The 26,162-nt window shown below is 40.7% G+C and overlaps 4 protein-coding genes across 7 annotated transcripts; 3 read left to right on the top strand and 1 right to left on the bottom strand.

Annotated features, from left to right (window-relative positions):
- Window positions 1-1,700: 1,700 nt before the first annotated feature.
- hif1aa (hypoxia inducible factor 1 subunit alpha a) lies at window positions 1,701-11,636 on the top strand. Of its 2 annotated transcripts, XM_028396417.1 has the most exons (15): window positions 1,701-1,983; window positions 6,399-6,589; window positions 6,713-6,864; window positions 7,062-7,146; window positions 7,527-7,636; window positions 8,117-8,316; window positions 8,514-8,620; window positions 8,737-8,884; window positions 9,004-9,332; window positions 9,424-9,626; window positions 9,734-9,856; window positions 9,947-10,203; window positions 10,304-10,403; window positions 10,489-10,579; window positions 10,660-11,636. In XM_028396417.1, the coding sequence occupies exons 1-15, from the start codon at window positions 1,952-1,954 to the stop codon at window positions 10,821-10,823; spliced, it is 2,292 nt and encodes a 763-aa protein (XP_028252218.1). In that variant the 5' UTR covers window positions 1,701-1,951; the 3' UTR covers window positions 10,824-11,636. The 2 variants fall into 2 exon arrangements, with proteins under 2 accessions (XP_028252218.1, XP_028252219.1); XM_028396418.1 differs by lacking the exons at window positions 1,701-1,983; window positions 6,399-6,589; window positions 6,713-6,864 and adding an exon at window positions 6,904-6,972.
- A 2,566-nt stretch (window positions 11,637-14,202) lies between these two features.
- Window positions 14,203-16,909, top strand: LOC114427766 (uncharacterized). The gene is made up of 11 exons (XM_028395982.1): window positions 14,203-14,269; window positions 14,372-14,475; window positions 14,555-14,836; window positions 14,907-15,000; window positions 15,087-15,154; window positions 15,234-15,299; window positions 15,404-15,509; window positions 15,729-15,963; window positions 16,359-16,456; window positions 16,583-16,682; window positions 16,764-16,909. The coding sequence occupies exons 1-11, from the start codon at window positions 14,203-14,205 to the stop codon at window positions 16,894-16,896; spliced, it is 1,353 nt and encodes a 450-aa protein (XP_028251783.1). The 3' UTR covers window positions 16,897-16,909.
- A 989-nt stretch (window positions 16,910-17,898) lies between these two features.
- LOC114427256 (serine protease HTRA2, mitochondrial-like) lies at window positions 17,899-20,706 on the bottom strand. The gene is made up of 8 exons (XM_028395177.1): window positions 20,020-20,706; window positions 19,586-19,790; window positions 19,073-19,267; window positions 18,961-18,993; window positions 18,774-18,882; window positions 18,613-18,682; window positions 18,423-18,518; window positions 17,899-18,222 (listed from the first exon to the last, which is right to left on the bottom strand). The coding sequence occupies exons 1-8, from the start codon at window positions 20,484-20,486 to the stop codon at window positions 18,057-18,059; spliced, it is 1,341 nt and encodes a 446-aa protein (XP_028250978.1). The 5' UTR covers window positions 20,487-20,706; the 3' UTR covers window positions 17,899-18,056.
- Window positions 20,707-20,925: 219 nt separating this feature from the next.
- mis18bp1 (MIS18 binding protein 1) lies at window positions 20,926-26,125 on the top strand. Of its 3 annotated transcripts, XM_028395490.1 has the most exons (16): window positions 20,926-21,366; window positions 21,493-21,756; window positions 21,830-21,955; window positions 22,036-22,328; window positions 22,464-22,537; window positions 22,728-22,849; window positions 23,005-23,095; window positions 23,203-23,309; window positions 23,417-23,574; window positions 23,665-24,263; window positions 24,341-24,519; window positions 24,637-24,770; window positions 24,851-24,993; window positions 25,075-25,156; window positions 25,239-25,290; window positions 25,633-26,125. In XM_028395490.1, exons 1-16 carry the CDS (start codon window positions 21,015-21,017, stop codon window positions 25,731-25,733), a joined length of 2,877 nt encoding a protein of 958 aa, XP_028251291.1. In that variant the 5' UTR covers window positions 20,926-21,014; the 3' UTR covers window positions 25,734-26,125. The 3 variants fall into 3 exon arrangements, with proteins under 3 accessions (XP_028251291.1, XP_028251292.1, XP_028251290.1); XM_028395491.1 differs by lacking the exon at window positions 21,493-21,756; XM_028395489.1 differs by having other exon boundaries at window positions 20,926-21,756.
- The last annotated feature ends 37 nt before the right edge of the window (window positions 26,126-26,162 follow it).

The following is a 26,162-nucleotide window of genomic DNA, read 5'->3' as shown; positions in this document are numbered from 1 at the left end:
AGCCAGCACAAGATAATGTTAATACAAAATGATATTTACAAATATGAGCTTGTGGTGTGGCAGCTGTGCCATAAATCTCTTCCTATTGTGGTTCAATCCCTGATTCACTTTAGTTTTGGGAATCAGCTGCCAGCTAATACGCTTTAAGATCTTCCAAACAATAGTCACTGTGTGCTACAAACATAAGAATAAGACATTGGATTTTATGCATTTTCTTTTACACTGTAACGTGTCATTGTTTGACAGCTTTCCCAGGTGACATCTAAATGAGAGGGAAGATTTAGGAGCCTTGTCTCAGTTTCATTACTTGTGGCTGCCAGCAGTGTCTCTGCACTGCTTGATTAAATTAGTGTTTGACCCCGCTGCCTTCCCTGTTTGAATGATAACCTGACAGAGCAGCAACAGATGACAAAAGAGATTCTACACAGACATCACCTGTAAAAATCAATAGAAATCAATTATGTTGTCCCTTGCTGGTCATTTTGTGCACAAGAAGAAATAAAGTCCACAACTCATGTTCAGCTCAAGTCTATGGTTGGTGCTTTAGATTGTAACCCAAGGACGTGCTTTGAGACACTGGGCTTGGTAGGTTTCAATCAGATCAGCCCATCTTTACAATATCAATGCAATCTTTCATTCTGACAATTCAATTTCCAAAGCTGTGTTTTTATCACAGAGCCTCATGGCTTTTAATTGGGACACTTTAGGAACAGGTTATGCCACAAATGAACCAACAGCCATTTATTTTCCTGGACCGAATGCTAATGTATGTTTAGCATGTGTGCACATTGGTACAGGAAAAGGTATGGCTCACAGCATTGTCAGCTTCCAGACACCATAAATGTAATCAGAATGACTAAAAATAAGCAAACAGTATTTGCTGAAGCCAGCTAATCTTTGGTGTGACCCTGTCATGTTGAATACAGGTGTAACCACAGAGGAGAAAGCTCAGGTAACCTTGTAAAGCGCAGCAAGCAGGACTGCATGTTGTAATAAAATCATAACAATTGTGTAAGGAAGTATAACTCAGACAGGCGTGTGTCATTCAGCGGTTATGGGAAATGGGCAAACAAAGCTTTGCCCAATTGTCCTTACTAAGCAGCATGTGCCAAGGAATAATAGAGTATTACAAGGCAAAGGCCACAGAGAGTTTTATTAAGCATGTAAATGTCCACATTTGAAACAGCAGTCAGTCAGGTGGAGTGCAGCGATACCAGCCCAGAGTATGTTTTCTGTGGTTGAGTATCAATTATTCTGAAAAGCATGTATAGAAGGACAGTGTGGGGAATTGATAATCAAGGAAATGTTTATTTGGGGATGTAAGTGTGGCCTGTTATGTTTGTTTTGGTAAATATGTTTGGCTTTGGCACATGAAAACAACACATTTTCTCACAAGGTTTAAAAGTATGTCATCATCCTTCACAGATCCCAAAAGTCCAATAAAGTAGTTTTGAAGGATTAGGCTTTGTAAAGACCTAAATAATACTCTAGCTGTGTGTTCAAAATGTGGACTTTATATTTTAATTTCCTGAACACGCTGTAATTAGTGTAAAATTACAGTTTTTCCATGTCGTTGATGAATGGCCTGAGGAAATGGCTCAGGTTTCGCGGGCGCGTACTCGGTGGAAAAAAAGCATGTGATTGCGCGTCCACGGGAGGCAGCGAGGGGGGGAGGAGTCAGTGAACCTCTATGACGCAACGATTGTCTCCGCGAGGAACCTCTCTCTCTCCAGCGTGGCACTAAACCAGAGGAAGAGGAGACGAGTGGTCTGTCTTTAGCGATAGTTTGAGTTCTTTAACAAAACACAGCGAGTGAGAACTCTTATGTAATCCACGTGAGGATTTACGGATTAACGCCATTGAAAAATTGGGATTTTGGTTCATTTCTTCACGGGCCCGAATACACATTGATACCGATAGAGAGACTCAACTCAGGTCTTTTCGTCCTGACATGGACACAGGAATTGTACCCGAAAAGAAAAGGTAACGTCTATGCTAGCTAATGCTACGTATTAGCCATTTCAATGTTTAGGCGACGCCCACGCAGCTGTGGGCTTTTATGTGAGTTCATTTGTTAATATTTGTATGACATTATGGCCTTTATTTCAAGGTTAACTGCCGGTTTGCTGTGTTTGTTCGACAAAATCAGTTTGCTAGCGGCGGTCGTTAGCATATGGCTAGCATCGATAGCTAGCAGACGTGGAGCAAACCATTAGCTATAAATGATGTATGTTTAAAGTAAAGGCATCTAGTTGACTTGGATAACAACCAGCTCTCTGTATTCCTGACTTTTTTTATCTAGATTAATAACTATATTGAATCAATGTTGTCTTTTATATCTTGTCAATTAGATGTGTAACCTTTTTGTTTTTGATTGATGCAAAGACTTCATAGATGCATGGTCATTATGTACATTTGTTTTGAAAGTGTTGTGACACTCGGCTAGAAATATAACCCACTAATAGTGTGTGTCTGGAGCTGTACTTTATCGAGTTGATGTGCCAACATTGACAGTATTCAGTGAAAAGCTGCCAGCACCCATGTGGGCAGTGTGATGAGTCGTTTCTGTTAAAATATTTAAAGTGTAGTGAAGTTGGCTTTGGTTTGGATTTCTGGGAAGTTAAAGATCCATTAGAGTAGTACTAATAAGCACCTATTATTGTTTTTATATTAGTTTATTTTTATTAGAAGCTCACGTGGTGGTTGGTGTGCCAACCACTGTCTTCACTGTTTGTATTCTGCCTGGGGTCAGGTTGGTTGTGGTCTGTCTACCCAAAACATGTAAGGTGTGGGTCATACCACAGATAGTTTTTCACATGATTAGCAGACTATGTTTGAGACATAAAAACAACCCATAATTATTAATTTTGCTGCTGCTTTATTGTACATATCTTCAAGATATGCACTCTAGTGCCCAGAATGGAATGTTATAATTTATTTTAAACAATATATAACCAGTGCATTAAAGTCTAATTTGCTTACTATGTGTTTTCCAGTGTTATTTGATCATAACCGCATGTTTGTAAGACTGAACAATTGAGCGCCATTCAAGTATTAAGTGCAAGCATGATAGTATAATGCTTGCCCAGGCTGCGACTGTGTTCTCTGTCACTGGATACAAGTCATACAAATTTGAGTGTGCAAGGCTCCATTCAAAGGGAAAAGGTTGTGGTAAATGGTTTACATCAGTTGCAAGACAAATATAAGATCAATCCTGCTGATAAATAAAACGAAAAAGGCTGTAAATCTGATTAGCAGTTGGTCTCAGTCATTAAAGTGGAGAGGAGAGTTGAGATTCTTCTGTCTGCAGTCAGCGTGAGATTAAATAACAACAGTGTTATTCTTTTACAGAAGACAATGTGAAGATTCAATGTGGATTATACTGATAATAAAGTTCTAGTCTAAAATAAGTGTTATGTGAAAAAAATAAAGGCCAGGCTAATAAGCAAATAAATATAAAATCAATGTAAAACATTTTCATTGATGTGTGTAGTGTAATAAGAAAATGTCTTTGAAACACTGATAACTAACATTGTTCCGAAGACCCTGGTTCATCCTGCAGCTACTCAGCTGACATAAAGGTGTTATTATTATTTTAATGTCCTGCACTGAAATACTCCAGTGGCATTTGTCAAGATATCTGTGACCACATACACAGTTGATTCACCTTTAGTGGTTGCAGATAATTATTGTAAAGGCTGAGGATATAGACTTTATTAATAATTGTTTGTTGTTTTTTATATTTGGTATATAAGTGTAAGGCCAACATCCTGTTCATCAATTGTTGCTGACTGGTAGGATGCAGTTTTGACTGGTTGTTTGGAGGTGCTTTGGTGTTACTTCTGTCTCATCTCTTAATCACCAGGGCTTGACGTCAATAGGAGTGGCTAAACGTCTGTAGCTATTTAGTTGCAGACAATTCCCAGGTTGCCCTGAGGCATTCGAGTAGGAGGCTAGTTAGAACGTGAAGAAGAATTGGGTTGGTTGTTGACAGTCTTTTTCAGATCAGTTTAGCTTTTTTATTTTATTTTTTTATTGAAGTGCTTGAACCCCTAGTGTGCTACATTGCCACAAAATCTGCATGTTAAGACATTTTTTAAAATTAGTTAACAAAAATCTGCTCCTTTTTTGAAGAGTTTTGTAGTGTTAATAACAATATAGGCAGGAAGTGTTAAGTATCCTTTATTTTTTTTAATGTTCTGCTAAAAAGTGTAGATATTACTTTTTTAGATGAAGTCTTTCAGAGGTGTATCACAGCACAGTGCCACCACTATTTTAAAAACATTAACTTTTTGCAGCTGAGCATGCCAGAGGATCATTTAACTTCAAACGGGGTCTTGCTCTGCTGCTCTTTCTGTGCCGTTTCTCCAAACTAGATTATATAATACTGTTTACTGTCACAGTAAACAAGACTGACGGACAGTGAGAACATTTTTGTTGTAACATAGGCCAGCCCTTAGAAACAAAATACAGCAGCAACTCTGCTAGTTGTGTTCAGGGTGATTGTTATTGTGGAATAGTTTGTTTTTACAATAATCTTAAGTCTACATTGTCACATCTGTCAGGAACACACTTGTTTACATAATACCACTCAGAAGAAAACCCAATTAAAATGAGCATATCTGCAACTGTTTGCAGCGAGGCATGTCCAAGAAGAGGACTACAAGGCATGCATGTCTGTGTGCATTAATAGTGTTATGTAATGGTGGCCTCTCTGTTGGGCTTTGTTTCAGCATCAAATGAACTGTTTTGTTTTCATTGCATGTTTCTTGTGAAAGAATAAGCTGTTTTAGTGTAGTTTTAAAAGTAATTGGAATCATCAATTAGCAAAAAATTTTTTTACCTTTTTCTCTTTTTTATGCAAATCAGAATTGTGTTTAATGCCATGTAAGTGAAGGGGATTCACATTACTAGGTATTTGCATTAGTGATTGGTGCATACATAAGAACATATAATAATTAACATGAAATAAGATAGAACTAGGATAAAATTAAGGTAAATAAACTAAAGTAAGGCTAAATTGACATGGCATAACAGACATGGCATAACAGACATACAATGAACAGAACATAAAATGAGTGGCGGTTGTAATAGCAAACATAGACCCTTATATGAACAAATAAACAAGTCACCACAATATGCAAACAAGGGTTACGTAAGTTACAGTTACAGTATCAGCCAGAATACCAAATGTCGACACTGAAATTAGCTCTAGTGATGTCCAGGTACTCTGCCTGTCTTGTAAAGTTGCTGTGCCATTGTCTGCGTATGAAATCCTCATGTGCCTGCAGTTTTTTTCCTGAGGCTTAGGTCATAATATGGGTTTGTGACTTCCTGAGAGACCAAGGGCTTGTTTAGACTTGTTCAAAACATTTTACTCTTGAGGACTAATTATACTAATTGTAGATTGGTTTGCACATCACATGCATTTGATGGAAAGTTTTGGTCTAACACTTAAAGTGTTGTGCAACCTTGTCAGTTGATTTAATATACAGTAGGCTAAATTTAGTTAACTGGTCCATTTTTTTGTTGTTGGTGGGCTTCAAATAACAGTATGGCCTTGGTTTGTGCTGTAAGTGCACAACAAATCAATTTCAATTAGGTGTGCATTTCATAGCCAAGGACTTTTGATCTGTCGTCTGTTTTTTCTTACGGTGCTGCTACACTGCAATCTGAATGTATCTGGGGTTGTGAGGGTTTGAGAAGGATGATAGGAGAAATTATGATGACTTTAAATTACCCGGTTCGAATTTGTGGCCATGTAAGCATACAAATAGTTCATATCAGTGCATCGCTAAAAGCCATTCTTTTTCCTGATTTGGTTGGAAATTACAAATTTGCACAAAAATTGTGACCTCTAAAGGCTGCTTCAAAGGACATTTGTTATTTAAAAATATTGTCAGGTCTTAAGAACTTGAAAATAACAGAAACCATGACTGTTTGTCCTGGAAGGTGATACCACTCACTCTATGTTTGTGTGCACTGTGCAGGTATTATCATCTCTTGTCCCTGTAGATATGTGGAACCAAGCTCATAAATGTCACAATGATTGGTGTTGCACTGTAGCTTGGCCATGCTCCAAGAGATGGGAGAATGTATGACCGTCCTCCTAGCCAATCAGCGTTTAGTGGGCAGACTCCATTTATTTTGGTCAGCAGCCAATAAGACGCTTGCAGATAGCCATGTGTGTAAATGAATCATCCCGAGGGGGTGTCCAGACAGTGGCTCGGCTGTGAGGTTGTTGCGGACTCCAGCTGCTTCAACCTTCTCTAGTGACAGGCCAGTGACTGACCATACTCTGCAGACTCAGACTCAGAAGGGATGTCAGCTCTTGTAGTGTGGACAGCAAACTCAGTATGTGGCCAAGCTGTGGCTGACCCACCACCTGTCTCATTCAGGGTGAGTTCGGAGCGGAGGAAGGAGAAATCACGGGATGCAGCACGATGCAGGCGCGGCAAGGAGTCAGAGGTGTTCTATGAGCTGGCCCAGCAGCTACCCCTGCCCCACAGCATCAGCTCCAGCCTTGACAAGGCCTCCATCATGAGGCTCACCATCAGCTACCTTCGCATGAGAAAATTGCTCTCTAATGGTCAGTGTTTTACTTTTAGATTTCCTTTTAAGACAACAAACATGATTTTTTTTTATGTCCCTTGCCTGATATTCTTGTGCTTTTCTTTCTGTCCCCTCCTCTCCTTTCTGTCATCTCTTCTAGATGAGCCAGTGGCAGAGGAGGAATCAGAGCTCGATATCCAATTAAACAGCTTCTACCTAAAGGCTCTGGATGGCTTTCTCATGGTGTTGTCTGAAGACGGAGACATGATCTATCTCTCTGAGAGTGTAAACAAGTGCCTCGGGCTGGCACAGGTTGGTCTGATTTGACCTGCTCTCAGAAACAGGAAGAATAGAGCATAAGGCAGATTGGGATAGGAGTCAAGAGTACAAAATTTAAGAACAAGAAATTACAAATATTTTGTAAGAAATACTACCAAATCAAAATAGCTTGAAAATGTTTTTTGCATGTACATGGGAAAAAAACAATATTGCTCTCCCTTTGTGTGCAGTTTGACCTGACTGGACACAGTGTGTTTGACTTCACACATCCCTGTGATCAGGAGGAGCTGAGGGAAATGCTGGTCTACAAAACAAGTAAGCTGTGTTGCATCTTGAGTCGTTTAATATTTGTTTTTTTTTAATTCTTAGTGTTTCATGACATCATTTGTCTTCAGGTGATGCTAATTTGAGGTCATATTTGCTTTTCCTCTATGGCACTGCAACCAGCGGACACTAGTGTTATTTCCACTGTAACAGCTAGCAACTTCCTTTATTTAATTCTCTGTATCTTACCACAGTGCAGAAACTTTACAGCTTAATGTGTCCGCTGAATGCAAATGTGAGCTGTCATCAGTTGGTTAGGTAAACAACATGAAATAAAGACAGTTGTAAATGACGATCATACCTTTGAGGATAATACAAGAGGCCTTTTTTCTACTTTTAACTGTGGCTCCGTCCCTGCTATGTGTTTTCAGGCTCTAAGAAAGTCAAGGAACCAAATACAGAGCGCAGCTTCTTTCTCCGGATGAAATGCACTCTCACGAGCAGGGGGCGCACAGTCAATGTTAAATCGGCTACATGGAAGGTAAGAGATGATGGATCTGGAGATGCACTTCAACAACAGAACTGTTAACAGTTTTTGTATAGGTGACAATGTAAATTGCTGTCCTTGTCATTTAACTGTAGTGGTCTGTTGTGGCTGTTGGCCAGGTTGATCCAATTTTACAGAATAACATTTTAATAAAGCATGGGGGCATGTGAGACATTATTCCATTGACCTTTTAAATTTGCATGCCTGGTTTCCTTTGATGCTGTAGGACTTGTCATATCACAGTACAGCTGCTGTAGTGCCAATAATGAAGCCATTTCATGACACAGATTGTGTTCATTGCCCCTCCCCTGTCTTTAGTCTCTAACTTATACATGTAAATAAACAGAAGAAAGAAACTGTATTACCATGATGAGTGCAGGTCTCATAGCAACATTCATCATGCTACAGCAGGAATCTGTGTATCATGCTTGTGGACTAGAAGTAACTGTGACCTTCATGTCATCCTATCTGTAGGTGCTTCATTGCTCAGGTCATGTGCGTGTTTATGAAACCGAAAGTGAGCAGACCAACGGTCAGAAGGAACCACCTGTACCCTACCTGGTTTTGATCTGTGACCCCATCCAACACCCCTCTAACATTGAGGTCCCACTGGACAGCAAAACCTTTCTCAGCCGTCACACTATGGACATGAAGTTCACATATTGTGACGAGAGGTGAGTTTGCCCCTCTGGGTAAATATTATGAGCTTAAAAGCTTACAGGGGAATCAAACATGAATTAGCTTCTTACACCAGCTGTATTGTTCTTTTTATTGGCTGTGATGCTTTATCCCTCGCTGGCATGATCACACAGAGCCACCTAGTGCTCAGTGTTGGTACTACAGAAGTCTAATATGTGAATGTTTTCTCTAGGATCACTGAGTTGATGGGCTATGATCCAGAGGACCTGTTGAATCGTTCTGTGTATGAATACTATCATGCCCTGGACTCCGATCATCTTACCAAGACTCACCACAATTGTAAGCATAAACATGGCTCTTGAAAATTTCGGGACTACAGTAATTTTTATTTCTTATTTGTAACCTTATGTCTAATACAATCTATTCTGTATCCCAATTTTTTTTTTTGCTGTTAGTGTTTGCAAAGGGCCAAGTCTGCACAGGCCAGTACCGAATGTTGGCTAAGCGAGGAGGCTTTGTGTGGGTGGAAACACAGGCCACTGTCATCTACAACAACAAGAACTCCCAGCCACAGTGTGTTGTCTGTGTCAACTTTGTGCTCAGGTATTGTAAGGGCTGTTCGAATAGTCACTACCAGTACTTACAGAGGAGATGCACGCCATTATTTCTGCAATATCTGATATACAGCTGCATAACTCTAATGTGGCCCTCCCCTTCCACAGTGGCATCCAGGAGGAGAAACTGATCTATTCCTTGGAGCAGACTGAGGATGTTAAGCCCGTGAAGGAGGAGGAGGTGCAGGAGGTGGAGGAGGAGGAAGACAAGGCTGCAGTCAAGAGCACCCAGCCTGACCTTTCTCCAGCACTGCTGAAGGAGAAGAAAGAACAGGAGAAGGGCCCAGAGCTAGATGTAATCAAACTCTTCACTCAGGTGGCAAAGGCTCGGCCATTGTTTAGCCTGTATGATCAGCTAAAGGAAGAGCCCGAGGCCCTTACTCTGCTGGCCCCAGCTGCTGGAGACACAATCATCTCCCTGGACTTCAGCTGCCCTGGTTTGTGGCCTCTTCAGTTCCCCACAGCATGAATCTGACATGATCCTCTTGAATGAAACCATTCTGATTTCCTTCTGTCCTCTGTGAACAGATTCAGATATCCAGCTGCTGAAGGATGTCCCTCTCTACAATGATGTAATGCTTCCCTCAACAAGTGACAAGTTGGTTCTGCCTCTTTCCCCTCTGCCCCCCAGCGAACCTCTGCATGTCTCCCACACCACCTCTGAAGATGTAAAACCTGAGAGCTATGCTCCGGCTGCAGCCGCCACACCAACCAGGCACAGTCCCCCAGAGGTTAGACAGACAAATTAGGATCCCTATTGGAAATTTGGTCGCTGAAGTATTTGTACATTAAATTTAATAATAATACCTAAAAGTAAGTGGCCTTCTCTTTCCTTTAGGCCAACAGCCAAGTGGACTTTTGTTTCCCTATGGATTCAGATATGAGCTCAGATTTTAAACTGGACTTGGTGGAGAAGCTGTTTGCTATTGATACGGAGCCCAAGACCCCATTCAACACACAGGTAATGATGTTGGGAGATACTACTCACATAGTTAAATACAAGCACATACTGTATTCTGATGATTTAATATACATTTCTTCTCCACTTAAGGCGATGGAAGACTTGGATCTGGAGATGTTGGCTCCTTACATCCCTATGGATGATGACTTCCAGCTGCGTAGTCTGACCCCAGAGGAGCCTCTGTCTTGTGGACCAGTCAAATCTCTCCAGAGCTCTCCAGTCCAAGTCTCGCAGGACATCCACAGCTATCCCAGTTCACCTTTCAGTTCACCAGGCAGTGGTGCAGCTTCCCCAGCACCACCTGAGCCCATAAAGGCTCCTCATCCTGACACTAGTATTGTAAAGAGGTAAAGTTCTCCAAATTGTAAAATCATAACTTAAGTAGCTTACATTAGATCACCTGTCAGGGCAGCTAAATAAGTGCTGCTTTTGTTTCTTTTGCTGCAGGTCCCCGCAGCTGGACACAGACGTCTCACTCAAAACACTTGCAGCTCAGACTGCACAGCGTAAAAGAAAACTGGGTGAGCCAAAGGACATTCTTGGACAGGTGAGCCTTAACCTCTGTGTATAGTTTGTAAAACTAGACATGCGCAGGTGAGAGTCTGAGTTTCTGTATCTGATATCGTTATTAGGGAACATTGCCTCAGAAAGAACTTGAGAAGGGCAAAAAGCTAAAGGCGTCAGAATCTGGAACAACCACTGCCATACTTCTGCTGCCTTCAGGTGAATTAAAAGGGTCACTTTTAAATTTAACTCAGGATCAAACATCAGGATGGTTCTAACTTTCTACAATTCTCTCTCAGAATTGGCAAGTCGCCTGCTCGGCAGTACTTCAGAGGGCACTACTTCCCCTTTTACCTTGCCGCAGCTCACGCGCTACGACTGTGAGGTGAACGCCCCCTTACAGGGTCGTCAGTACCTACTGCAGGGGGAAGAGCTGCTGCGTGCTCTGGACCATGTCAACTGAGTCATTGCTTAGCCTGCTCACTGCTGGACTAGACTGGACACTACAATTTGCCCCTCACATCACTTCCTCTCTAAGACCCTCCCAACACCTAAACCCCTCACCCCACTGCCCCCTTATTTATGTAACTGTACAAGTCTGATTATAGTTTGGCTGCTGTTTGTGCACAACATGTGATTTTTGCAGCATTCCACCGTGACAAACACCATAGCAGCATCTGAGGATTTGTTGGTGCAAGGGATTCAGGCATCATAAGATGTCCAGTTGTTGTTTTTGTTTTCCTTTCTCTCTTCCGGGAGTTTCTCAGCACACAGCGCCTTGACAGATGACCCCTTTCCAGCAGGTCACCACAGTACCTGGCGCTACTGCCAGCAGTGTATTGTAAGCTTCAGTCGCACAATTTATATTTTCTTAAAGAAAAATATTACCAGCAATATATATATTAAGCCTTTTTAAAGTAGTTTTAATGGGATTTGAACAATTTTATTTTTCCTCCTCCCATACTTGTATGTTGTAGTACTTGTACCTAAAGGTACCTAACCTAACAAGATGTCTTTAGTCCAAAAGTATGAACGTGTTGTTTAAACCTACAGTGGTTTGAATGTTTATCTCAGTTTAATAACTATTAGTCTTTGAGGTATAAAATACATTTAATTGTGTAGCAGTCCAGTACATGTCACTTTATTACTTTACTGTAAGTGTGTGTGTGTGTTACTGTACATATACCAGGGAAATTTTAATTTAATCAGTATGGCTTCAAAGAGTAACCTCCTCATTTTTTGGTTTACTTCTCATTAGGCAGAAATTGACATTTTTCTTTACTGTGTTTGGTATACACAAAGCAGTCATTTTAAATAAGTGGTATCTCATCAATTTTCCGTATGCAGCCATTGATATCATGGTAACATTTGTGATTTGTCAGACTTCTTTGCTCAGTTAATGGTTGTAAGTTTAATACAATTGATCTTCGCCATAGTTTTGGGTCTGTCATGCTTCTTTTTGCTTGTCTAACATTAAATGGCTTTAATAAACTGCAATGTTTCAAGTCACTTTTATTATTTTAAAATTTTGGGCAGGCATAAAAAAGTCAAAATGTTTTACAACTCACTCGTTTTAATTGTATTCGGATTTAAATTACGCATAATTATTGTTGCCGCTTGAGCGACAGACGGTTGACGTATCACAGCGCGAGTTTCCTGCTTCCACGATCACCACCTTAAACTCCGCTTTTTTTTTTTTTTTGCAAAATATGCAATTTAAAAACAAACATGTTTATATTTGTTTTGAAATGTTGCTATGGTGTCATGACGATGTCGTTGCTTTGATTACAAAGGATAGAACGCAGCAGCATCGTTTCTACTTGTGAACAAGTTAGTTACATTTTCCTGCAAGAGATTGATCACAAAGAATCAGCAAACATCTTTAAACAATCCTGGACATCCTGCTTCACTGCAGAAGTAAGTAACAAGCTCTTCTCGTCTCTAACCCTCCTAATGTCCGAACTTCTTTTAGAGAAATAAATATGAATAATATACATTAAATCGCTAGATTAGGCAGGTTATTTGAATTCTATATTTAACTCAAAAACAGCATATGAAATGTTGCATATCTAAGAAATGTGATATTTGCTCATTTTGGATTTGTTGCCAGTAGAATATAAGTGTGGACTTAAATCTGGTAGATCATCTCATAAATTGTTTCATTTAAGTAACAAAATAACAGAACACAACACAGTGGGATTGGGTTAATGTAGTATGAAAAGTAGATGTGATGTGGTGCTGTGCATAGAAATTATACAGCCTCACTGTACTGTGAATGTACCATAGGCCTACATTGTCATTGTGTGGCAAATAACGGTCTTTTTAATCATAAAGCAGGATAAGTGATTGTGGGATCCGGTTGCATTTCAACCGTCCAGGCACCACGGAAAACTGTCTCCATAGAAAGTCAATGCGGGGCATTTTCGTAGGGGCATTCTCTATCTGCTGCTTGAAGGTCGCTTCCTAAACCGGACTATATGGAAAACATGATTCTTTTCGATCCCATATGCAGTTAGCTAAAGAGTGCACCTTATCTGATTTTAAATGAAAGAAAACGACGATCTAAATGGAAAGATACACAGTGAATCAAACGTGCCGATTTGATTACAGTCATGTCGCTCTGACAATTCACGCATTTCTCTAAGCGATGTGGCCCTTAATAAACGTTTTTAGGAAACGATCACTATTATATTATTATTTAACACAAACGAACCGGCCCAACACGACATCTATGTCGACATACACGTTTATTTGATCGATAAAAGTTTTTTCTAATGCAACAGTGCTTGATATGATTGTGTGCGACAGCATTTCCTTATGAAATGACGGGAAATGGGGCGTGTAGAAGTCACGTGGAGACATTTGTTGAAGTGAGTATGTGGTTATTTCATTTTTGAGAACGACTGGATTAAAAGATGGTGAAAACTAACGTCGGTTTAGCAGTTGCTCTGCACGGAAGCGTCGTCACGTTGCCATGGTAATGCAACTTGCGGGCCCGCTCGTGGTGACGTAAATTGCCTGCGACAACGCATGCATTTTACTAAGCGATTTCACCTAAATACATTTTATAATTTTTTCTTGGTTCCCTCGTTTAATGTATACTTCATCTCCAAAATTTTTCTACATATTTATCCGTGTCAGTCTTTTGCCTGGTGCACGTTTTTCATATTGTTTTCTAAGCAGTTGTGCATTAATATTTAAATTGCACTTCATATTGGTAGTAATCACGACGGAAAACATATTAATATTATGGTGTATAGTATTTAGATAATATAATACAATAGTATTTATATCTGCAAAGTTTGGAAGAAGACTACCGGTATAAACCATGGTTTCCACGGCAACTGTCACATCAAGACAGCAGATGACGTCACCGTCAGCTAAAGGACGGCCGTTTGCATGGTGGCATCTCCACCACCAACATCTGTTCAACTTGTAGTTACTGTCAGTGAGTTGTCAATAAAATGCAAACAGCTGCACACTAGGAGCACATTTCTGCTTTTAACACATGAACTTTGGCATTTTGCAATATCTATACACATACAGTACACACAGCCTGCCCTGTGGTAACCCACATGCAGTGATGTGTAGGTCTGTGAAACAGCTTCACAGGGAACAAGGTCCTGTGAGCTGTTTGAATAAGTTGTTGTGAGAGGTAGATCAAGGAACATGGCATAAGCTTATTTTGTGCAGTGTTGAATAACAGTTGGGAAAATTCCAGATTTCCTGATATTGTAGAAGTTGTCAAAAAGATGAGTGAGATATTACTGTAAATGACACAAATACATTGTTTGCCAAAAGCAACAAAAGTATGTGAATATGATTGTAATTCTCTTTTATAGATGCCGCGTGAGAAGAAATTCACCAAGCAGTTTGGATATACACTTCGTGTTGATAGCCCTCTTTCACGTAAGTTTTTAAATGTACAGCAGTTATGTAGGTATTTGTTGTTTGGAAGACTGTGGAGCAAGTGCATGTTCAAAACCATGGTTGTGTGTTCTGTAAATGCAGGGCGTGGCACAGGCTATCGCCACCGTGTGAACGCATGGGCTGTGTCATCACTGACTGGACGTCAGCACAAGTTGGTGGTTCCAGCTGTGTCTCCTGACAAGAAGGTAGCGCCGTTGAACTGATCACAATGGGTATTTGGTGTTAATGTTTCTGACAACACAATGTCTTTGTTTTATCCCGCAGTTTATTTTGCTTGTTGGGGACTCTCATCTGCGCGCCATCGCAGATGGTGTAGTGATGATGCCAAACACCCAAGACAACAAATATGTGTTTGGAGTTATGGCAACTCCGGGGGCCTCAGCAGCTGACCTGAGGACTGAGGTGGTGAATGCAGATTTGCCGCAATCACCGGATGCTGTGTGTCTGTTGGCACCCAGCAACAACCTCACAGCCAGCCGCACCATAGATGAGGCCTCGGCAGACTTCAGCAGGCTGTTGCACAGTGTGTGCTGTAGATGGGAAGAGGTAGAGTAGTATAAGTTGTATGTGTGACAAAGTTTAGCAAAACAGCATCTGTAATAGTTTTTTTGTACAGGTGTGTGTTGTGGACTTTCCACCACGGCTGAATGTTCCGGTGGAGCTGCAGGACCAGCTGCGACAGGAGTATCATCGTGTTGCTGCATCTATGGGTATGTGGTATTCTGTGTGTTGTTACACAGTGGTAATAGTGCATAGTCGGAGGTGAAACTTGTGTCGTCTGTCATTCAATCTGTAGGCATTCAGTATTCACATGTAGCCGATCTCTTCTCCATGAACAACTTACGTCTATGGAGCAGAGATGGGGTAAGTACGAGAAGAGCAGACATGACGTAGGACATATAATGTGTGGGGTAAAAACAATGACACGTGTTAAATATTTCAGGTGCATCTGAGTGATGATTATGGGATGGTGGTTCTTGCGAATTCCATGTATGCTGCTGTAGATAAGGTAGGTGAATGAAACAGCATTATGTAAGTGTGTGACTGTTGTGACAGTGTCTGTGTGTGACATTGTGTAACATACTATGGTGTGGTTTATGTTCACATCATCAGCAACTGGAGACACCTGTGACCGAACCAGCAGCTATGCCTCCAAGACGTCCACCAAACCATCGCCCACATGTTCCATATTCAAAGCAATTACCCAGCTCCTGTTCAGGTTCATTCAGCTGCTTTTATGACTGATTCAGCTTATGTTCAATAATTGTGTTCAGAGTAATTCAGCTCTTGTTCTGCCATTCAGCTTCTATTCATATGCATTCTGGTGTGGAAGTGTGGATAGTGCATAAATATGTGGAACCACACATGTAAAAAATGTTCTGCTGCATGTCTTCATCTGGTAATTAACACATCATGTGGTGTATTCTTTTCTTAAAAGACACAGATATGAGGACACACATCAGCTCAAGGATGGACACTTGTGACCAACAGACCAGACGTTCTCATTCATATATCAATTTCAAAATTAAGCTGGACACTTGTCAAAACAAAAGGGATTTCATTGACTACAGGCAGGATGATGGGTACGAGACCCCATCAAAACAGCCCTTTTGTCCAACGGCTGTGTCTCCAGATCTGGGGTGCGTAATGGACTACCCCAGCCAACCTGCAAGGTAGGATACAGTGTCTCCTTTCTCCACCTCTAGCCCACCTCTAGCACCTCCCTTTCACAATGATGCTGATAACATCCTATGCTTCAGTCCAATGCACAGACAGTGTAGAAAGCTGCACAAGTCCAAATAGCAACTCACTTCTATATAAGCCTGCTGATGGTTCAAATCCAAACATTGACAGATCTGCCAGAAAGACTGCATTCAGAGGTGTAATGTCCACTGTTACCCTCTAGGGGGAGAAGTGTAACCATTTCAGAACTGTGGAAATTCTGTCTAGTCTCTATTTCTACTCATCTGCCTTCTGCATCATCAGGGTCCTTATTAGTTAGTTGTTGATTTTGCTATAAAGTCTGATTTACCTTTAGGTTTTAATATAGTGGTATTGTCTTTTTCAGATCTGTGGCCTTTAACGAGCTAGAGTTGGACAGGAAAAAAAGACTGTATGTTAAGTCAGTCATTGACCACATGAACCAGAGGACAGGAGCAATTCAAGGTATGAGGCACATAGAGCACCCTGACTGCTGAGATGGGTTCAGTTTGGTTTGGTTTGGTTCAGGTGACTCTGCTTTTCACCACACACCTTTCTATTTGTTTGTCTGTCACATTGTGTTTTTTCAAGGTGCGACGGCTGAGCTGCACAACCTTATAACTCATACGGATGAAGACATTCTAACCTCCAGTGGGGAACAGTGGCAGCACCCTACTGATCTCACACGCAAGTATGTGATTTGTCAAATTTTAGAATGACTGTTTAGGATTATTTACAAATGCTTAACTTTGCATTTTCTGCTCACTTTCAGAAATTACCGTGTCAGATCTGGTTCGACTACTCCAGTGATGACCCTCCATGACTGGCAGGCAAAGAACGGAATAACATACAGGCGGTTTGCCCAGGTTCCAAAAATCTTTGAAAGGAGTTCCTATAGACCATGATGTGGATGGACTAAGCAGCACTTATGTATATAGAAAAAAGTTGATATATCATCTCTTATAAACGAGATGAAATACTTTTAAACGAGATTATTAATTACTTTTTATTATTATTATTATATTAATACTTAATACTTATAAACAAGATGAAATACTTTTTGTAGTGTGTTTTTTGTCAGTTTGAATGTTGCTGTGTTTTTTTCCTTCAGCATGCATGCACCTTTTCTAAAGAATTAACCCTGCATTGTCAAATTTTGTAATAAAAGTTCTGCTCGATATCAAACTGCTGATGCTGGTCATTACTAAACAAGAGATTAACTTATTTTCTGTTTTGGTTGAACACAGTATTAATAGCTAGCAGGCAGAAGAACACCAACATCCATAAAAGTACATTTCTCAAATATTGATACCGTGTGAAAGGATTAGAGGTCCACACATCAAACTTCTGTTCAGTTTCAGCGGGAGCTGATTTTCTAAGTTAACAGTCTGTTTCTGTTTGGATGTATACAGCATAGCTAAACAGCCATACACATGCACCAGTGGCAGACAGACCTCTGTTCAGCTTGAGGTAGAACTGGTTAATAGCTGGGGAAGAGTAAAGCAGCTCCCTGCTGTCTGTAGCACTAGAAGATAACCGTCAAGCTCAACTGGACTTAATGACTTCCTGGAAATAGTTGTGGGATCACTCTGCTCTCATGCTTTGTGATTCCTGAACTCTTAAATTAGTTATAGGATAATGGGTGGCTCATTAGTAACTAACAAGCATACACACAAATCTTTGAAGCTTTCACAGTATTTGACTTCACCAGACTCTGTTACATCTGCTCTGTCAGTAATACAGACTTTAACTGTTAGGACTGCATTAGTCAGTACAAAACAATCACAAAAACACTAAAAGATATGTGTTGATGTACGACATGAAGAAGAAGAAGCAGCCGTATGTATGTTGTTATTCCACCTGACTGAAGCATTACCTCCAAAAATAATGAGTCAGGGTACACCAAAGTATTTTGATGATTGTACATCATTTACTGAAACACCACTTGTATGTACATATGTATATATATATATATATATTCAGATCTTTGCTTCCAGAAATTTTCTCTAACTGGACCTCTTCAACTTGAAATTGAATACCCCTGGTTTAAACACTAGGATGAGTGTTACTCTGTGCACTCAGGAGTCACTTGAAGTTGAAGCAGTTTGTGGCCTCTCTGCACAACCATGATGATTTTGTTGCTGTTTCGGACAGCCTGGTAGATCTCCTCTGAGGTGTTCACTTGAGCCCCATTTATCTCCACCACAACATCTCCTGGTAGCATGCCAGCTCTAAAACAAAGTATGACAGCACTGTGAATGGCAGCTAATGACAGCTGAATGTCAGTGTTGATTCGAATCAAAAATGTGACTATTCTGTATCACATTTTAGACATAACTGCTGCAAACAATGTACTAAATCTACTTTCTCAACAGAAACACAAGGATTCCAGAAGATGTTCACGCCGCTTCAATAATGTATATCTTCTTACCTTTCGGCTGGGGAGCCCATGATGACTCTGTGAATCAGGATGCCATGTGTCACATCTGGAAATGAAGGGTCTCTCAACTTTAACTCAGCGATGATGCTAAATGGATAAAACAAACATATACCTGGTTTTAGAAACAGCCGTCAAGGCTAATGGTAATTTTCCTTACTCCATCTATTTTCATGAAATTTACCTGGGCGTCAGCGTTAACATCATAACACCAATGTACCGCCGCTTTGTCTCCGTCTCACCAAACCAAGAACCTTAAAGAAGTTAAGCATGATGAGGCTCAGAAACTTGATAGGGTGCTGTTTGATTTGTACTGAATCACTTGTATCTTTGGTGTGTTCTTACTCTGTTTTTTCGCTGCTTGATTGAGAAAAAGTTTTAGACGGTCAGAAGGAATAGCAAAGGAAATCCCTGCAGTAACCTTCATGGTGTTTATGCCAATGACTTCACCATCCTAATAAAAGAGGCAGATGGGGTAAGATATACCATCACACCAGCACTATGGGTGTGCTCTGGCAACAAACTGACTTACCAAATTAATGAGGGGACCTCCAGAATTTCCAAACTGCAAAATAGATCACTAACATCAGACATTAGAAAACTTAAAACAACACCTTTAACCTTTAACACTGAAAAATGCTCACATCGATGGTTGCATCTGTCTGTATGTACTCCATGTTGGAGTTGGATAGGCCCAGCTCCTTACTTCCTCTCTGTACTGAGCTGATGATCCCTGATGTGATTGTATTCCGTAAAGAAAATGGGCTCCCCATGGCGACCACGAACTCTCCTTGTCGAACATCAGATGACTGACCAAGCGTAAGTGTGGGTAAGGGATTCTACGTGTCAGGGGAGAGGAAACAAAGAAAAAGAGTGGTTCGTTAGTAGAGTACAGTTCCACTTTATCTTCTTGCTGTTGTGACCTGATCCTCTCCAGAGCCTTCGGTGATTCTACATTTTTTTTTTTTAAATCATACATCTTTTATTTTGGAAGTAGACCGTTATGAAGTACAGCCTTGTTATTCATATTTAGAAACCCTGGAGGTTACAGAGACTCTTCGCAGCCTATTTTATGCTTTGAACAGAGTACAAAAGTTAAGTGGCCTGATATGCTTTACTTTTAATCTGAGACTTCTGCTTCAAATACTATAACTCACCTTTGCACTGATTTTGATGGTGGCAATGTCTGCTGCAGGATCAACATCCTGCACAGTGGCATGGTATGTCTCTCCATTGGTGAGCTTCACACGGACACCTCTCTTGTTGGCCACAACATGGGCATTGGTGACGATGAGACCATCGCTGCTGATAATAAAGCCTGACCCGTTTGACACTGGGACTTCTCTTCCAGAAAATGGGTGTCTGTAAAAAAATAAAAGGCTCTGATGCAAGATGTATCATTTGGATTGGTTTATTCTGTGGCCAAAGCACAGATTAGGCGGCACACTGTGTCTCATGGTAATGTGATTAAGTCAGACTTGGTTGTGTAATTTATGATCTTTTTGGTGGATATAATATGTTACATTATCACAGTGACCAAGGACAACATAGCCACGTTCTTGTTACAAAATCAGTCAACCAGTCGACTCACCTGCCCACGATTTCAATGTACACGACAGCTGGAGTGGATTTTTCGACGACATCTGCAATGAAGTTATATTTAAATCGAGGACTGTCCGGTTTAAAGGGAGAGGCACACCGAGCAGAGGGCAGTATGAGTCCAAGAATTCGCCCAGATACAGAGACAGTTTTGTCTCCTTTTTCGCCCTTTTCAGTGTCCAGAAGCGCCGCGCCACAGACACCCAGACCCAATGACTTTAGTAGAGGGGAGCTGCTGCTGCTGCTGCGCTTGTCCCGACCCCGACCATGTCTTCTGTCCCACGCTGTCACTCTCCCATTCAAGCTTGTGTTTCCCTCAGCTCCTCTGGAGTGACATGTCACAGCAGAAGACACGCTACCGAGTGTTTTCTCAGCTAGAGAGTTAAGTGCACGGCTCTGACACTGACTGTGTGTCCTTAACACTGAAAACAAACAACTACTGACAGCAGTTGCTGCCATGTTGCATCACTTTAGTCCCACTGGTCAGTGAGGGATTTTTAGACAGACAAACAAGACAAACAAAACTTTACATCAAAATAAATAAAAAAAAAGTTAGAAAAAAACCGTGTCGATTAACTAATACGCTCGCTTTCATATATAAAAAAAGACAAACACACTACAGACAGTTCCTTTAAATCCACTCCAGGCAGGAAGACGGACAGCAAGTAAGCAATAACCCGGAAACTTGACACAATGTGCGCATGCGTATTAACCAACCAACGTTAAAGAAACGTTTATGACAAAGGATTAATTCGGCGTTCTGTTGCATGTATAAGATTGTTTTGCAACACTATATATAATATATAACAAGAAAATGAAGAAGAACTAAATCAACAACGGGTAGAACACCAAGAGCGGAAGTGACATATTGTTGTGGAAGTACGTCACAGGACCAAAGCGGCAGCGATGAGAAATTTGAAAATTGCGGGCTAGCGAGCTAGTGGCTAGTTTACGACATGGATAAACAATAATCTCTCAGTTTAAACCATGGATTCGTATCATTATGTATTACGAGGCATCCAACCACGGACTGACTCTCCCGCTAAAGTGTTTGCTAAGCTAAAAGCCAAAGTGCGCGAAGAATCGGGCTGCGGGAGGAAGGGGTTTTTTACTAGCAAGAAAGATGGAGCTGAGTTTAACTCGCCCAGGAGGAGATCTGAGAACACCTGGGTGACTGGTGAGCATAAGGCGAATCAGAAGTTTGGTTCTAATCTCAATGAAATGCAGCCGTTGACTCTTTCGCCCATTGCGAGTCCTCCACATGCCTTCGGATATAAAGTCCATCCACCTGTATTGGAATCAACAGCGGTGTCTTGCTCTCTCTTTCTGACCGACAAAGGTAAGATCCAAGGAGAGCTCAGGGGCTTGGATTGTTTCAATACGCAGAGCGGGACTCCGGTAGAAAAGCAGTGGGGAGGGAGTGTGTTCGATGAATGTGCTCGTTTCAACAAACCCGTGTCTCCAGGCAGTGTGTTCTCCCCCATGAGAAAGAGGTTGAGGAAGAGAAAATGGGAGCAGCAGGAGATGAACAAAGTTTGTAGCAGTGCTGAGGGAAGCAATGAGGATATACATGAGCCACAACAATGGAACGCCTGCACTTTTGCAGTGAATGACTTCCACAACAACAATGGCACGGATGATTTGGGTTACTGTAGAGGGTTCTCTGGTGACCAGTTAAAGATGATGCATGGACACTTGCATCCGCCACCAAGATCCACTGCAGAGAAACGTGAGATATTTATTGCTTATTTTTCCTTATGACATCATTTTGAATAGAAAATTTACTGGTGTTCTTTCATCAGGTTGCAGAGAAGGATTTCCAATGTCCCCGGCTAAGATTTTTGCTTCCATGAAGGAAAGGGAAAGTAAAGGGAAAATGGAGCAAGCTCACAAAGTAAATAGCAGCAAAAAGGACCTCTTCGGTGATGGTGAGTACAATAAGAGTAAAAAAAATTGATTTGTTTTCGTGCTGCACAACATGGCTTTTACTATCAGTTTTTTTCTACAGGTAATATAAATCTGCCGAGACATACTCCTCTCTCCACAACTCAGAATATGTGTGAGACACAGGATGCTGGATTTACAAATGCTCTACAAAGTCCTTTAACATCCAATGAAACAGACTCAGCTGACAGCCAATCAAAGGTCAATCGCTCTGAGGATGCCCTCACCTCAGCTGTGCCGCTGGTTTTGCAGGAAGACCTTCTTGTGCTCAAAACCCCACAGGTCTCTATACCGAAAAAATACAACAATGCCGTGTTCAAGCACAACAAGTGGCCCAAGCAAATGGAATTCCCGAGTGTGAGTAGAAGCTATACACACATACATACACACAAAAATCCCCTTTAAAGTTAAACATTTAACATCATGTTTGAAATGATAGCCAACATTTCAGTTTGTCTGTGGTTCCTAAAGTTTTGTTTCCTCCTTTTGCAGGAGAGTATGATTTATCTGAAGAAGTGGTTCCTCAGGAAGAATCACAAGGGCCTGTTTGTTGATGGAATCCATGGGTAAGTGTTTTTTCACACTTCATAATTCCATTAATTTAATATAATCAATGTCTGAGATGAAGAACAGGATGTAAGTTTATTATAACCACTGCTCAGATTGGTTTGACGTGTTGATCTGTTACTTCTGCGATCCTGATGGATTAGAAAATGAATCGTTTGACGTGAACGTTTCATGGATGTTTCTACTTAGGGAAAGCAACATACAGTGGAACAGTAACATCATTGTGGACAGAGTTTCAAACTCTGTGGTGAAAACCGTCTCCGGCAGAGTTTACATCTTGGTTGGGAACATGAAGATGCATTATGCCTCTGGTAAGCCTGATTGCTGTTACTGCTGTTGTAACCTGTATACATTAGTGAAGCCTTCTCCTTTTGTAGATGCTGTAAAGAAGAAGCTATACTTCTGTATAAACTCATGTAAATTAAAATATCACACACATTGGTAATCTCTCACTGTTTGTCTTCAGGGTTTCCCAGGTGGCTTTTAAAAAAATTCGCCAAAGGTTTTCCTCCAAACTGGAAGGAGCTTTATGAGAGGTTACTATTAGAGACAAGAAAGTAAGAACTATGGTTGCTCATTTATGTTGTTATGTTTCTTGACTAAAAGACCCAGGATTTGTGTTTATGTTTGTTAGGGAATAACACTGGATTCTTTTTTGTTTTAGTAACCAGCGCAGCATTGAACCTAAGAGGAATACTGAACAGAAGACACGGGCCTCAACCAACAACACCTCAACTTTGAAGCGGTGCAGGCAAACATCCTTGAAGACAGGTAAGTAAAATCTGCTGTAAGGAATTGATTCATTTATGATATTGAATGCAGGTTAAATAATATGACTTTTGCTCTCTATGTATATTTATTTTTTTTATCTTCTCTAGCTGAATCCTGTACTCCCAACTCTTATTCTTGTTCAAGAGTGTCTCGAAGTGGTCGTGTGATCAAGCCGCCTCTGGAGTATTGGAAAGGAGGGAGAGTCGTGCTAGATGCAGACATGAATGTTCAGGTCTTTGGATGTTATGAAACCACCATCTGCGATGTAAGCACCGAACACGTCTCACCTGAGTTATGTAGGCGATGAGAGCATATTTGCTACAAGTGATTGATATGTTATTTCTATATCCCACAGGATGTCAGTACAATGATGTCCTTTAGCACTGTTGAACCTCCTGTGGAAAAACTTGGTAACTCCCAGAAGTCACCCAGTAGAAAGACAAAGTCCAGGCAGAGGTGTCCAGCTACAGTGGACACTGTACCTCTGAAGCAAATCAAACCTGCAAAGTCAAAAAACACTTCAGACACAGCCAACAGGCATTCAGTGAGAGAAAAAAGGAGCAAATCAAAAGCCACAAATTCCCCAGAATCTCCTAAAGCTCATGATAAAACGTTACAGGATGAGTCATCAAGTGATGCATTTACTTTGGAGAGAAAACGCAGAGGGAAAGCGGTGCCCAGTAAGAAGGGCAGAAAGGTTCGAAACAAGTCAACGCCAGACATGTCTTCATCAAAACAGTCCTCTGATGAGAGTGCGAAGAGACCGTGGAAGAGAATCATCAGAACACCGAATAATAATGAGGGGCAAGCGGAAAAGAAACCAAGTACAGGCACCAAAACATCACCACCAGCAAAGCCACTCCCAAAGTCCACAGCAAGCAAAGGCAATGTGAAGCAACACAAAGAGAATCAGGAGGATGAATGGACTGAGGCGGAGCTTATGAAGCTTCAAGAGTAAGTTTTGCATTTCACAGGCTTTAGAAAATGGCTTCATCCAGAAGCAGGGTAATGTGTGTATGTGTGTTTTTCAGGGCTGTTGTCTACTATCCCAAGCACATGAAGGGTTACTGGGCAGAGGTAGCGAGGTTGGTAGGAACACGTTCAGCAGAAGAGTGCCACAACAAGCACACATCGCAGGGAATGTCAAAGACTCCCAACAAAGCAGCTAAGAAAGTCAAAAAGCAAAAAGAGGAAGCAGTCAAAGCTCCAGGTAAGAAATGTCTACTGCTAAGATGCAGAAAAAGCCTAATGGTTATCTGTGTGATAACACTAATCATTCTTTATCTAAGGAACTATTTTAACAAGCTGTGATTGTGTGTACCTACAGATAATCCTGTGATATCAGCCAAAGTGGGAACCTTTAAGAGAAAACAGCAGGTGCGACAGTTCCTGGAGAACATGCCCAGAGAAGATGTGGATGATGTTTTTAGTACAGCGTACATGCAGAGTAAACGATTTGAGGTTTGTGTCTTGTTTTTTATGGCTCATCCTTATCCAGTGATAATGTGTGCATCACTACTCCACTGCATCACTCCACACAGATCCCCTCCTTGTGTCCAAGCGATGATCAAGATCTCACTGTGTCAGAGCTGGAGCCCCTGACTCCAAGGTCATCATGTTTTCCTGAAGTGAAGACTCCTCAGTGTCTGCATATCACTCCTGGTATGATGGGCTCTCCAAACAGGTACATGAAGATAACCTTTACATTCTAACAGATTGAACTGTTGAATGCAGACAAAAATGGACCTGACTTCTTGATTTTCAGAGACTGTGATGACAAGTACGTCTATCAACTGCAGAAGAGGATGAAAAAAAATCAGTTTGATGTCTGCAAGCGCTCTGCAAAGGTACATACAACTTCATTCATTTCTGACATTCTTGTACATATTTTTATGTGGGGAAAAACACTGTCCATCTTTTTGTTTTTAGAGCTTTACACCGGCACATTCAGTTAAACAACCAATGAGGAGATGCAACACAGGTAAGCCTTTGGAGGTTTTTGACCATGTGCTAGAATGTTCAAATGTTCTATCTGCAAGAAATAAATGTACATTGATCCATTTTTACTGCCAGTGTGTGAATGCTTTAACATAATTAAAAAAAAAATCTTCCATGTCTTTCCTTATTGTCATCAGGCTGAGGTGCTTAAGCAGCTAGTTCTAACTCAGCAAGACAGCTTAATGTGTGCATTAAAAGTTGTTGAGTGTCAATTCAATCTAACTTTATTGAAATAATTGACCGTGACCTTATATTCATTAGTTAGTTTACTTCTGCTTACACCACTGTAAAGCTGTCTCTATCCATGTCTCTTCTTTTCCACAAGGTAATAATTCCTTTGTCGTATGGGAGATGTTCTCAGGAAACAACGGAGCATCGTCAGAAAGTGGAGAGGAAGAGGATTTTTACTTCTCAGACAATGACTGATTGCAGCTACAGCGTGATGGATTTAAAAAAAAATGTTAAAAGGTTCACATGGAACGAAATCAGGAGAAAGCTACAATTTTATCCTTACTTCCTCAAATGTGATCAATAAAACTGCTGCAATTTTACTCTGTGCATCAGTGTGGTATAAACACATTTGCCAGCGAATATATAATTTGAAACTTCTAAACATATGCTAAACACATTTGAGACAATGTGGCCTGTTTTATATTAAATTTACAAATTTAAAAATATTTTTAGATAATAGTTTTAGTAAATAAAAGACCTTTGACTGGCCTTCCAATACATCTTTGTAAATGTATTTGTTTAAGTCCTTTTCCAGGAGTCGGTTGTAATTATTGTTTTCATTTTTAATAAACCTTTTTCAAATCTTAGTTATGGTTTATTTTTCTGTATTATTATTATTGTATA

Source organism: Parambassis ranga, chromosome 22, assembly GCF_900634625.1.
Source record: "Parambassis ranga chromosome 22, fParRan2.1, whole genome shotgun sequence".
NCBI lineage: Eukaryota > Metazoa > Chordata > Actinopteri > Ambassidae > Parambassis > Parambassis ranga.
The sequence above is the reverse complement of the archived record's forward strand: the minus strand, read 5'-3'. Positions and strand labels throughout refer to the sequence as shown.